Source organism: Rhodotorula graminis (assembly GCF_001329695.1).
Source record: "Rhodotorula graminis WP1 unplaced genomic scaffold RHOBAscaffold_6, whole genome shotgun sequence".
Classification (NCBI taxonomy): domain Eukaryota; kingdom Fungi; phylum Basidiomycota; class Microbotryomycetes; order Sporidiobolales; family Sporidiobolaceae; genus Rhodotorula; species Rhodotorula graminis.
Genome location: NW_017264933.1, coordinates 132,224 through 144,192, shown reverse-complemented (window position 1 = coordinate 144,192; position 11,969 = coordinate 132,224). Strand labels below are relative to the sequence as shown.

General features: G+C 69.0%; 4 protein-coding genes across 4 annotated transcripts; 2 read left to right on the top strand and 2 right to left on the bottom strand.

Moving 5' to 3' along the window:
* Positions 1-833: 833 nt before the first annotated feature.
* On the bottom strand, positions 834-2,497 carry RHOBADRAFT_43638 (uncharacterized protein; the record flags this gene model as incomplete). Its single annotated transcript, XM_018414258.1, has 3 exons — positions 834-2,006; positions 2,079-2,174; positions 2,246-2,497. 3 exons carry the CDS (start codon positions 2,495-2,497, stop codon positions 834-836), a joined length of 1,521 nt encoding a protein of 506 aa, XP_018271198.1.
* Positions 2,498-3,250: 753 nt separating this feature from the next.
* RHOBADRAFT_43637 (uncharacterized protein) lies at positions 3,251-4,737 on the top strand (the record flags this gene model as incomplete). Its single annotated transcript, XM_018414257.1, has 3 exons — positions 3,251-3,505; positions 3,567-3,662; positions 3,727-4,737. The coding sequence occupies 3 exons, from the start codon at positions 3,251-3,253 to the stop codon at positions 4,735-4,737; spliced, it is 1,362 nt and encodes a 453-aa protein (XP_018271197.1).
* A 308-nt stretch (positions 4,738-5,045) lies between these two features.
* RHOBADRAFT_53167 (uncharacterized protein) lies at positions 5,046-8,638 on the bottom strand (the record flags this gene model as incomplete). Its single annotated transcript, XM_018416703.1, has 10 exons — positions 5,046-5,408; positions 5,492-5,747; positions 5,835-6,473; positions 6,531-7,094; positions 7,171-7,230; positions 7,345-7,446; positions 7,527-7,744; positions 7,810-7,926; positions 8,027-8,134; positions 8,210-8,638. The coding sequence occupies 10 exons, from the start codon at positions 8,636-8,638 to the stop codon at positions 5,046-5,048; spliced, it is 2,856 nt and encodes a 951-aa protein (XP_018271196.1).
* Positions 8,639-9,051: 413 nt separating this feature from the next.
* Positions 9,052-11,905, top strand: RHOBADRAFT_43635 (uncharacterized protein; the record flags this gene model as incomplete). Its single annotated transcript, XM_018414256.1, has 2 exons — positions 9,052-9,880; positions 9,956-11,905. Coding segments are annotated over 2 exons (2,779 nt in total), but the record flags the coding sequence as incomplete, so codon positions are not given.
* Positions 11,906-11,969: the final 64 nt, after the last annotated feature.

Here is an 11,969-nt window from a genome sequence, read left to right as displayed (position 1 = left end):
TGCGCCCTCACTAATGTCAAGCGTCTACCTCAGCGTCGCACGGCGACGAGATCCCCTGGGTCTGGTCGACGAGCACGTCGACCGAGGCCGGCGCCGACAACCTTCGCAACTCGATGACCGACGTGCGTCCTCCCTTTCCCTCTCTCTCTCGTTCCGCGATCGTCGTCCTGACACGCCTCGCCTCCTTCAGTCGTGGATCTACTTCGTCAACTACCTCGACCCGAACGGCCCGTCGTCGACCCTCGTCTGGCCGCAGTACGAGCAGTCGAATAAGACGCAGATTCAGTTCAAGCTCGGCCAGCAGTCGCTCATCTCGGTGCGTCTCTCTTTCTCTCTCTCTCTTTCACTCTCGTGTAGAGTACTCAGCCTCTCTCTCGGTCGCCGTGCAGGACACGTATCGCTCGAGCGCGATCAACTTTATCAACTCTAACCAGGCCATTGTATGTCCTCGATCCTCTCTCACAGTCTCTCTCTCTCTCGCGTCCTTGCCCGTAAACGTCACTGACAGCTCGTGCGCCTCGCAGTTCGGCCAGTGATCGTCCTCTCGTCGTGCTCGTTCTCGGGTTTCTCCTGCGGTTCCTTCTAGATTTGCCTGTAATTCCTCCTCCTTGGCGCTCGTCACTCCCAGGTGCACTTATTGAGCGAGAGCTGCGGCGGCGTCGAGAGGCTGCGCTCGACCCACTCGAGGAACCGCGAGCCGAGAGAGCTTCCCTCTTCTCGCTCGACGATGGACAGCGCGACGTGCCACTGTGAGGCTCACCTCACGACGGCGGCGAAACAAAGGACTCGAGAGAAACTCGCAATTGCAGGAGGCCTGGGACGTCGCCCGCAGGCTACGACGACTGGGAGCTGAACGAGTCCTCCGACTCGTAAAGCTCGAACCGGTACCGGAACCACACCGTCTCCTCGTCGCTCTCAACCATCTCCATCGCCTCGCGCTGCGCCTGCTCGTACTCGCTATCGTACGAGTCGCTGTCGTCCTCGCGGTCGTCGTCCTCGCCGTCGTCGTCCTCGCCGTCGTCGTCCGCATCGCCGATCGAAAACTCGCACTCGATGTCGAGGCAGACGCGCTTGACCTCCTCGATGTCGGCCTCGAACAGCCCGATGCTGTCGAGTTCGCCGTTCGACACCTCGGGCGCGATCGAGTTGTGGGCGAGGTGGACGTGCTTGAGGGTCCGAGCGTGCGTGCGCAGGAACGCGACGAGGTCGGCGATGTTCTCGCCCAGCGAGGGGAAGAGTTCGAGGCGGAAGAAGGAGAGGGAGGGTAGGTCGAGACGGAGGAAGAAGGCCGAGTCGAAATCAGAGCCGAGGGCAAGGGAGGTGAGGTGCGGAAGGCGGAAGTCGGGCGTCGAGGAGGGGACCGACCACTGCTCGGCGAGGCCGCTTTGCAGCTCGAGGCGCAGGTCGACGAGGCTCGTCGAGAACAGGGCGACGAAGGCCTGCAGGGCGGCAAAGTCGAACCTTGCGCACAGGCCGTAAAGCTCGAGCGACTCGAGGCGCGCCGTGACGACGGCGCCGGGTGCGAGTTCGAGGCAGCGCTCGTCAAAGATGTCGTCCCCAACGATCTGGAGATGCTTGAGCGACGACAGGCGCGACACGATGTCCCCGACGAGCGCGACGCGCAACTCGTCGGACCCCTCGTCGACGCGAAGCCCGAGAGATTCGAGCGACGCCTGCTTGCTCAGGGCTGCAAGGACACCGTCGAGGTCGGCAACGAGGAGCCCGCCGGTGCGCAGGTCGACGATGCGCAGGCCGGACGCCACGACCGCCGACAGCTCGAGAACCATCTCGTCGAGGATGAGCTCCTGGAGGCCGACGCAGTGCCCGAGCAGCTCGCGCACTCGACGTCGCACCTCGGAGCGCACATTGAGGTCGCTCCGCTTGTGGTCGCCGTACTCGTCGTTGAAGAAGGTGAGGTCGATGCAGCGCACGAGCGACGCGTGCGGCGGGATGACGTCGAGCAGGTTGTCGAGTCGAGCAGGGCAAAGGTCCTCGATCATGATGCGCTGCAAGGAAAGAGGGGAAACAAGCAGGTCAGTGGTAGATTCGCGTCGAGAGAGAAGAAATGGCGAGCGCACCTGCCAGAGCAGAGGCTCGCAGATTGAGCGAAAGTCGCGCGAGACAGCCTGCAGGCGCTCGAGCTCCCTGCGCTTCTCGTTGGCGGCGTCGTCGGCCTGCAAGGATAGGGTGACGGTTCAGTCTCGTTCCCACCATCTCGGGGCAAAGGGAAGAGAGTGCCACGCACCGCGGCCCACAGCGCCCTCCGTCGCGCGAAGAAGCCGACGGCCTTGTCGGCCTTGTCGACTGCGTCAGGCTCGACTTGGTCCGGCTCGTACTGCTTGAGGACCTCGTCGACGATCTTGCGCTTGAGCTCGACAGGGAGACGGTGCCAGGGAGCGACGGGCGGATCCTCGGCGACGGTGAGGGTGTCGAGCGAGGGCGGCGACGGCGTGGCGGGGACGAACGGTGCGGCTGTGGGGTTGAGCGGTCCAGACATGTCGAGTATGCGGGCTCGTGGGCTGGACTGAGCGGGCGAGAGGCGGGAAGCAAGAAGCGAGCGGAGCAGACCGACGACGAGCGGGGGGACGAGGTGCGTGTGCGCGAGAAATGCAAGACACGGCTTTGAGCCGCAAAGCAGAGCTGCTGTAGCGCCTGTACACGGCAGCGCAGCGTGCTGAAGGGCGTGCGCGAGGCTGCACAGGCCGGACGCAAAAGAAGAACGAGGCTGCCAGTGGAGGGCGGCCACGCGGGCGCTCCTGGCTGTGAGCGGGCGGACAAGCTGGTAGTACGGCGACAGCTTCGGCCTCAGCTGCTCAGGCGCAAGAGCGAGGCGGGCGTGGTGAGCGCGAGAGCAGGCGCGCGGTCGCCCGCTTCCCCGCCATCTCCTCGCGCAGCTGTCGCTTTCTCTACAGGGCACAGGCGGTCGCGCGACCAGCTCGCACAGCACCGCTAGACCTGTCTACCCGTCCTGAGCGAGCCGCGCACACCACTGTGCGGGTTGCAGCTCGTCCTCGTCTTCATCAGCTCGGTTTCTTCGGGACTCGTCTCCTCCCCTCTGTGGAGAGGTAGCCGGCTGTCGAATGCGCTCGCGAGCCACACGAGCTGTACGCGCGCCGGTCTCGCCTTTTCGAAGGGCACGCGCCTCTCGCTCGGTCGTCTGCCCGGAGCTCGCCGTCGGCAACTGCTCGCGCCCTCCCACCTCGCTCCCACTCGCTCCTCTTGCCCTGCCAGCAGGCGCGCACTGCGCAAGATGGCCACCAAGCTCGACCCTACCGCCGCATCCTTCCACCCAAGCGTCGCCGAGCCCCTCGAGCTCGTCACCCCGCTTCTCGCCGACGACGACAAGCCGCCCGCCTCGTTCGGCCACCTACCCGTCGAGCTCAAAGACCAAATCGTCGCCGAGGTCATCAACCTCGACCGCGACCGCAAGCAGGAAACTCGGGCGGCTTTTGTTGCGTCGGTCACGGTCGGTTTCTTCGCGAGGCGGAAGGTCATCAAGCTCGAGGTGCGTCCCGCGAGCATTCCTCTATCAGCTCGATCTGCGATTGACCTCGCGAGTCACACAGGAGCGGCACAACGACCGAGCCAAGCACAGGGTGCTCTCGCGTCTTCAAGCCGTCGACCGTGAACTGCGCGACATCTGCGCTCCGCAGCTCTGGCGGGTGCGTCCCCTCTCGCCGTGTCCTCGAGTCCCTCTCGAATTTGCCTGACGGGTTTTCTTTGCAGCACATCGACGCCGAGAAGGTCCGGCCCGAAGCGTTTCCTCGCCTCCTCGACGTCCTGCCCGAGCACGCGGCTAGTGTCCGCCGCCTCGAAACCGTCGGCTCGTTCTTGGAGCACCGAGCGTCTCCCGAGGAGAGGGCCCTCTACCTTGAGACGAACCAGTGCCTCGGCCGGGTCGTGCACCTGTGCGAGAACCTCGAGCAGCTGCACCTCGGCAACCCTCAGCTCAACCCTCTCCTCCCGTTCCACTTTCCTCGACTGCGCATCCTCAGCATCCACTCGCCCCACTCTTTTTGGCGCAAGCCGCACGTCTCCGAGCACGAGACGTTCCTCGTCGGCCTGTCGGGCCTGACGTCGCTGGACCTGTACGTCGACGGCACGGCCCTGTACAAGTGCGAGGCCTTGAAGGTGGTCGACGTCCTGATCGGCCTCCCGGGTCTCAAGAACCTCAAGCTGCGGGGCGACGCCGTCCTCCGCGATGAGGTGCTCGAGGCCTGTACCGAGGTCGCGCCGAGCGCCCTGCCTGCTCTCGAGTCGCTTGAGATCGTTCAGGACGGAAACCTCCTCGGGTTCGGGACGCTCCACGCGTTCGTCACGACGTTCGCGGCCTCGCTCAAGGAGCTTCATCTCAATGTCTTCCCGGACTCGGGAGACAGCAGCGACGACGACTCGGACTTTGACGTCGAGTACCGCCTGCCTCACCTAACGGCCCTCTCGCTCGCGACCGGCTGCGACGAGGGCTTGTTCCCCGCCTTCTCGTCGCCGTCGACGCCGATCGTCCACTTCACGTTCGGCATCCCCGTCGATCGCGAGCACTACGGGCTCGTGCGCACCTTCCTGGGCTCGCACGCGTCGACGCTCAAGACGCTCTACCTCAGCAAGTCGAGCGTCCAGTCGGGCCCGCGCATGTGCGACATGGTCAAGACGTTCTGCGAGTCGCTCGGCATCGAGGTCGCGTGCGCGGGAGAGGAGGAGAAGCTCGTCGGCGTCGGGGCGCAGGGCCGGCGGGCCTGAGCTCGAGGCGGTCGAGGGACGGAGTTCTTGCGCGTGCAACTTGTCATTCCCTCTCTTTGTTTCTTGGCTCGCGGCTCGACAGCTCGCGGCGAGCTCGCAGTGCTGCGGCAGAGAGGTCGAAATGCGAAAGAGAGGGCCCAAGTCGGGGTATGGCTACGAGGGGACGAAGCGCGCCGAGCGCGATGCGGGACAAGAAGAAGTGCAGGTGCGAGGGGTAAGGGGGAGAGAGAGAGAGAGAAAGGGAAAGAGAGAGCACGAGGGAGGACACGCTGGACCGCCTCCTCGACGACGCCGTCGAGCGCGAACGGCTACGCTCGCTCTGCGCGCACCCGCCCGCCGTCCCTCTGCGCGCCCGCCGAGCCCGATGCCGCCGCCGCCGCCGCCGTCGAGCTGCTCGACTTGCGCTGCGCGAGCGTCTTGAGCACGTCGCGCACGTACTCGACCTTGCCGAGGAGCGTTCGGACCTCGGCGAGGCGTGCGGCGCGCTCGTTCGCCGCCGTGCTGCTCTCGTGCTGCGACGAGTGCGACGAGTGCGCGTAGTGGCCGGCCGAGACGGCGAGGCGGAAGAGGGCCGCGAGCGAGTAGGTCGTGAGGGTGAACGAGGGCGAGATGAAGGTGACGACGCGGCCCGAGTGCGACAGGATGAGCTTGTGGTGGTCGTAGAAGTTGAACTGTGCGTCGAGAGATAGAGTCAGTCGATGTTGAGGGAAGGCGAGAGAGGCGAGAGAGGGAGAGAAGAGAGAGGGAGACGCACCTGGAGGACGTCGTTGCTCATCTTGAAGACGATGGCGCTCTTCATGCGGTAGTACTTGACGAGGAACTCCATGTTTTTGGTGCGCTCGACGTCGTCGTAGGTCCACTCGACGTCGCGCGTGAGCGTCTTGGCCATGTAGTCCTCGAAGTACCGCAGGAGGTACGCCTTGCGCTCGAGCGCGGCAGGGACGGCGCTCAGGGCGTGGTGCCGCCGCGTGTAGATGTTCGACTGGCGGTTGGCGATGTAGTCAAAGTGCCTGCAGGACGCGAGCAAGTCAGTGACGATCGAGAGGAGGACGAGGAGAGGAGGACGAGGAGACGAGGGAGAACGGGCGACGACGCACTCCTTGTCCGGGCTGAGCACCATCGTCGTCGAGTCGTTGAAGTACAGGCCCGCCGTGCCGTCCGTCAGGCTGTACGCCGTGCCGTACTTGTGCGTGTAGTCGACCCAGCTCGTGATGAAGACCTTGGGGCGCCCGTCCTCGTCGTCCACCTCGCGCTCGTCGAGCGACGCAGCGGCGACGGCGACGTCGGCCGCCGACGAGCACCCGAGGAACGCGTCGAGCGTGTGCCACGCCGTGTCGTACAGCGAGTGCGACGGGTGCGTCGTCGTCGAGGGCCCGGGCGCCGAGACGGGTGCGAGCGCCCGCGCAGGCTCGGGCGCGTCGAGCTGCGCCTGAGCGGGCGCACGACGGTGCCGTACGGGCAGCGTAGCCGCCGCTGCGGAAGACGACGACGAGGCGGTCGGCGCGCTCGTCGTGCGGGTGCGCTGGAAGGCGGGCTGCTGCGGCGGCGGTGCGTGCGCGCTCGAGGACGGGCCGGCTGCCGCGGCAGAAGAGGAGGGAGGCATGGCGGACGACGAGGAGGCGGAAGAGGAGGGCTGGGCGGTCGAGGCAGAGGCGGACAGGCGCGAGCGGACCGACGGGCGAGAGGGGAGGGCGGCGCGCGACGAGGGCGACACCATGAGGGGCTTGCGCGCCGAGCTGTAGACGCAGGAATGTCAGTCTCGCGCGACAAAAGAGAGAGAGAGAGGGACGCACCGCAGGAGCTCGCTGATCGGGCTCTCGGGCGCCGTCGCGTGCCGAACCTCCTTCTCGACCCGGCCCTTGGCGTCGCGCTCCTCGCTCGGGCGCAGCATCCTCGTCGGCCGCCTCGGCTGCTCCTCCTCGACCGCTGCCGCCGCCGTCGCCTCTCGCTCGGGCTCGCGCTCGGGCTCCGACTCGGGCGCCTCGACGACGACGGGCAGCGCCTGGCTCACCATCTCGGGCGCCGCGTGCGCGTGGCGCTGCCCCGAGGACGACGCGACCGGGCCCTCGACCTCGACGATGCCCGCGCGGCGCTTGCACCTGCGAAAGTTGTCGGCCGCGCTGCGCTTGCTCATCCTCCTCCACTCGTCGAGCACGCCGTCGACCCGGCTCGGGTCGGTCGCGCGCGAGCTGACGCGCGCCGGGAACGGTCCCGTGACGAACCACGGGTGGGCGAGAATCTGGGCGAGCGACGGCCGCGAGGTCGGCGTCGGGTTGAGGATCCACGAGATCAGGTCGAGCGACTCGGGCGAGAGGGCGTGGTCGGCAGGGAACGTGTACGCGTTGTCGCGGATCTTGCTGCGGGACAAGGATACGAGTACGAGTCAGGTCAGGGTCGAGGGAGAGGAGAAAGGGTGAGGAAAGTCGGGCGCACCGGTAGATGTTCTTGACGTCCTTGGTCTGGAACGGCGGACGGCCGATCAGGAGTGTGTACCTGCAACAAGAGGTATTGTCAGCAGCGCCGACGCTAAGCTACGCTCGTCGGGCGAGCCGCAAAGCGACCCGGCCGCCGAGCGAATCCATCGAGCGAAAGTGTCTGCCGACTCACAGGATGACGCCGATGCTCCAGATGTCGACCTCGAACGAGTGGCCGCCCTTCGAGTCGAACAGGATCTCGGGCGCGATGTAGTTGGGCGTGCCGCAGATGGTCCTGCGCGCGACCGAGAGGGCCGAGGGTCAGTGCGGCCGTCCCGGACGGACGACGGCGGGCGAGAGGAGACAGGGACGCACTTCTTGCGCTCGCCGGGGAACTTGACGAGTGCGGCGAGGCCAAAGTCGCCGACGCGCAGGTCCATGTTGCTGTCGAGCATGAGGTTGCCGAGCTTGAGGTCGCGGTGGATGACCGAGTTGGCGTGCATGTAGTCGCACGCGCCGACGAGCTGCGTCAGGTAGAAGCGCGCCTCGGGCTCCGAGTAGCGCTTGCGCACGCGGAGGAGGTCGAGGAGGGACTGTGGGCGCGGCGAGGCGTCAGGGCGAGTCGGGAAGGCAAGAGAGGAGACGCGAGGGGACGCACGCCGTTGGAGCACAGCTCGAGCTGCATGTAGACGTTGCCATCGTCTTCGAAGCACGACTCGAACGCGATGATGTTGGGGTGCTGCATGGCCTGGTGGATCTTGATCTCGGCAAAGAGCTGTGGGCGGGCGAACGGGTTCGGCGGGGTGCGACGGGTCAGTGACGGCTCGCGACGGCGTGTCGCACGAGTCGTGGAGAGAGAGAGAGTTGGGGCGCACCTTGGACTTGGTCTTTGTCGACTTGAGCTGGCGCTTGTCGATGACCTTGAGGGCCTTGTACGAGACGCCGTCGGGCTCAGTGCACAGGTAGACGCGCGCAAAGCCGCCCTGCGAGCGGCGATGGGCCAAAGGGTCAGTGGGAGACGCTCGCGAGAGTGCAGGACGAGGCCAGAGGTGACGCACCTCGCCGAGGAGGTCGCCCCGGTCGAGCCACGAGTGGTCGCGGCGGATGCGGGTCGGGGGCTCGCCCCACTGCTGGGTGAGCTTTGCGCGGTCCTTGGGCTGCGGGTCCTTGCCCTTGTCCTTGGGGGCGGGTGCGGGTGCGGCTGGGTCGACCGGGTGGGCGTTCTCCTTGTCCGAGGGAGGGATCGTTGAACCTTGAGCGGGTCGAGGAGGAGGAAGAGCGGCCATGGCGGGAGGAGGGCGGTCGGCGACGGTCGACTGCGGGTAGGCCGGTGCTGTTCGAGGCTGTCGGAGTGGTGCGCGGGTCTGCTGTGGAGCGAGCGAAGTGGACGAGCGCGAGAGGGGGAGAGGAGGGCGGGTCGACGAGGCGGCGGCCGGGTACGACGACGACGAAGGGAGCGGGTGCGGGTGGCGCGGGTGCGCAAGCATGGCCTGTGCCCGGTGATGCTCGGTGTGAGTGGGCGAGTGTGCGGGCTGGCGGTCGTGTGAGGAGGGGGAGGAGGGCCGAGGCGACGAGAGTCGCTCAACTCGCGCCGGCTCGAGTCTCACAAACTCGCACTCGCCGGGCTGGGCCTGATGTGGTCGTGCAGCTGCTCTGAGTAGCATCACAAGGACGACCATGTCATCAAACACGCACACAAAGAGGGGGCGAGTGGGGCGGGGCCGAGCCAGCGGCGGCGACGGCGACGAGGGGCGATGCACCTCGTCCTCGCCCCTCCTACGACGACGCACAGCATCTACTGCACAGTGTGCCACCCCCACCCCCGGCCTCGTACCTCGACCGACCACCGCCCAACCAGCTCGAGCCACCAGGTCGTCGGCGGGCTCAGCGTCATCGCACCATGCCCAACCCGCACGACCCGGACCCTCCCCAGGACGACCGCGACCACCGAGGCCCGGCGTGGACCAGGGTCACGGCAAAGCCCACCCGCGCGCGTCCACCTGGGCCGCCCGTGTGGCCCCCTCAGCTCCGCCGCTCTCCCGCCTCGGACCCTGCACTCGCACACGCCCACAACGCCAGCGCCCCTCCTGCCGGTGCCGCCACCTCGACCCTGCGCCCGTCGACCCCGAACAGGCCGTACGGCACCACGGCCGCAGGCGCCTCGACCGTCAGCCTCCCCGCCCAGCCCCTCGCCCACTACCTGCCTCCTCCAGTCGAGCGAGACGCGCCCTACCTCACCCACGTCACCCGCCACCATGGCCACCTCACCCTCGTCGCCCCGGACAACCTCGGCGCCCGCCGCCAACCGGGCACCCGCGACCCGCCCGACCTCGCCGTCGACGCCCGCGGCTCGTGGGGCGTCCCCTCGTACTCGGACGACGCCGACGCTCAACAGCAGCAGCAGCAGCAGCAGCAGCAGCAGCAGCAGCAGCCCAAGATCAAGAAGCGCAGCGACAAGGCCCGCAAGAAGGAGCGCGAGGAGCGCCAGCGCCGCGAGCGCGCCGTCGCGTCCGCCGTCGCCAACGCCGGTCGCACCCCGTCGCCGTCGCCCGGTGTGGGCGCGCCGCAGCTCGCGGCGTACCTTCCCTCGCCCGCGGCGGCCATGGCGAGGGGCAAGAGCTCGGGCTCGCTCGAGGTGCCCGGGCAGCGCGAGCCGCAGCGCCGCAAGAAGAGCCGGGAACGGGCGCAGGGAGGAGGCGAGGGCCGACTCGTGGGCGCAACTGAGCCAGGTGCGTCCTCTGACTTTCCCACATTCTTTCCAGCCGTCGAGGGGTCGCGAGACTGACCTGCTCTTGCACCCGCAGCTCCTCGACCGCCTCTTGAACGGCCGCAGCAACCTGCCGCCCGGCCGCCTCGGCCCGTCCCGACCCGACCGTCCGCCTCTGCGCCCGCCGCCCCTGCCGCGGCGTCACCGGCAGCGGTAGGGGCGCCGTCTCGGCCTCGAGGGCCGCGCGCCGCGCCGCGCGAACCTGCGCGGCCGGCTCCCCCTTCCGCCGCCCGACCGCCGGTCACTGCGGCCGGCTCGCCCTCTGCTCGGCCCGCACCTTCGCCTGCGCCCGCACCAGCACCAGCACGAGGCGCCTCGCCACTTCCCTCCTCCTCTTCCGCCTCGACAGCGGCATCGGCACCCGCAGCCGCACCGCCCTCTACTCGGCGCGCCCTCCCGCCGCTCAACCTGTCCGACCCAGCCCTCCTCGACGACCACCTGTCGCTCGGGCTCCTCGACCCGTCGCACCTCCTCTTGAGCCCGCCGCCGGCGTACTCGAGGCCGCTGCCTGGGGCGGCGGCGGGCCCTCCGGCGAGCTTGGGCGCGACGTCCGCTGAGACGGGCGCGAGCGGTGCAGCAGGAGCGGGAGCAGAGTCGAGCCCGTCGAGGGCGGCTCGAGCGAGCGGGAGCGCGTCGCAGTCGCCCACGCAGCAGCAGCAGCAGCAGCAGCGGCAGCAGCCGTCGCTCCCGCGCCGCAGCATGAGCGCCTCGCGGTACTCGCTCCCGCCGCCGTCGCCACCTCCCTCGGCCTCGCCGCCGCCGCCTCACCCGGCGCATGCGGCTGCGGGACGGCGCGTGGGCGCGCCGTCGTCGGGTTCACGAGCCGCGTCCCCCTCCCCTGCGCCCTCCCTCTCGCGCACTTACGCTCGCGCGCCTGCCGCCTCCAGCTCCGCCACACACCTCCCTCCCTCTTCCTCCGCCCCTTCCCTTCCCGCCGCCGTCCCGCTCTCGCCCATCCTCACCGCCACGGCCGACGACGACTCGTCGTCGGACGACAGCGACGACAGCTCGCTCGACGTCGCCGCGAGCGACCCGCTCGTGCTCGCGTGGGAGGCCGACCGGTCGGCCGGGCGGTACTCGCTCGAGGAGCGCATCGCGAGGGACTTGGAGCGGCGCAGGAGGGCCGAGGGCGGCGCGGCGGGCGCGGTCGATATGGAGGACGCGCTCGGCAGCGGATCAGGAGCGTCCGTCGGCGGAGCAGGAGAAGGAGGCGTCGATGGGGCTGGAGCAGGGCAGGGCGGGTCGGGAGGAGGAGCGGGATCAGGCGCTCGAGGGTCCGACGACGCCGACGCCGCCGGCCAGCGCGAGGACGACGAGGACCTCGCGCTCCTGCGGCGGCGCATCGCGCTCGCCGAGCGCGAGAACAACTCGCGCGGCGTCGTGCGCGCCCTGAGCGTGCACGCGACGCGCTCGAGCCTGAGGCGGGCGGGGCGCGCCGCGAGAGAGCGCAGGGGCCGCGTGAGTGGCGGGAGCGGGGCAGCAGGGGTCGAGGTCGTCAGGGAGGAGAACGAGCAGGGCGAGGAGGGCGGCGACGGCGGCGTGGCGGCGGCGATCGAGGCGGGCGCGTCGCTCGCCGACCTCGCCGCAGGGCGCTCGGGCCCTCTCCCGCCGCCGCCGACGACGAGGGCGCCGCACGCTCCTGCGCCGTCTGCTTCCTCGACGCCGCTCTCGGCACTCGGTGCTGCGCCCCTCGTCGACGAGGTCGCGCCCGTCGTCGACGAAGACGACGACGACGCGGCCCCGGCCCGCCCGGCGCGCCGCATCTCGCTGCACGGGCACCGCATGCTCGCCGAGGCGGCTGAGCGGCGTCTCGCGGCCGAGAAGGCGGCGAGGATGAGGGCGGCGGCAGCGGTGGCGGAGAGCGTGGCGGAGGAGCCAGAGGCCGAGGAGGCAGAGGACGAGAAGGTCCAAGCGGCGGCGGCGCCCGACACGCCGACGCGCAGCGCCCTTTACGAGCGGCTCTTCCCGTCGTCGTCTGCGCTCGGCGGTGCCGGCGGGCTGTTCGGCTCGAGGCTGGCCGTGACGGCGCCGCAGCCGCCGGCGAAGGAGGA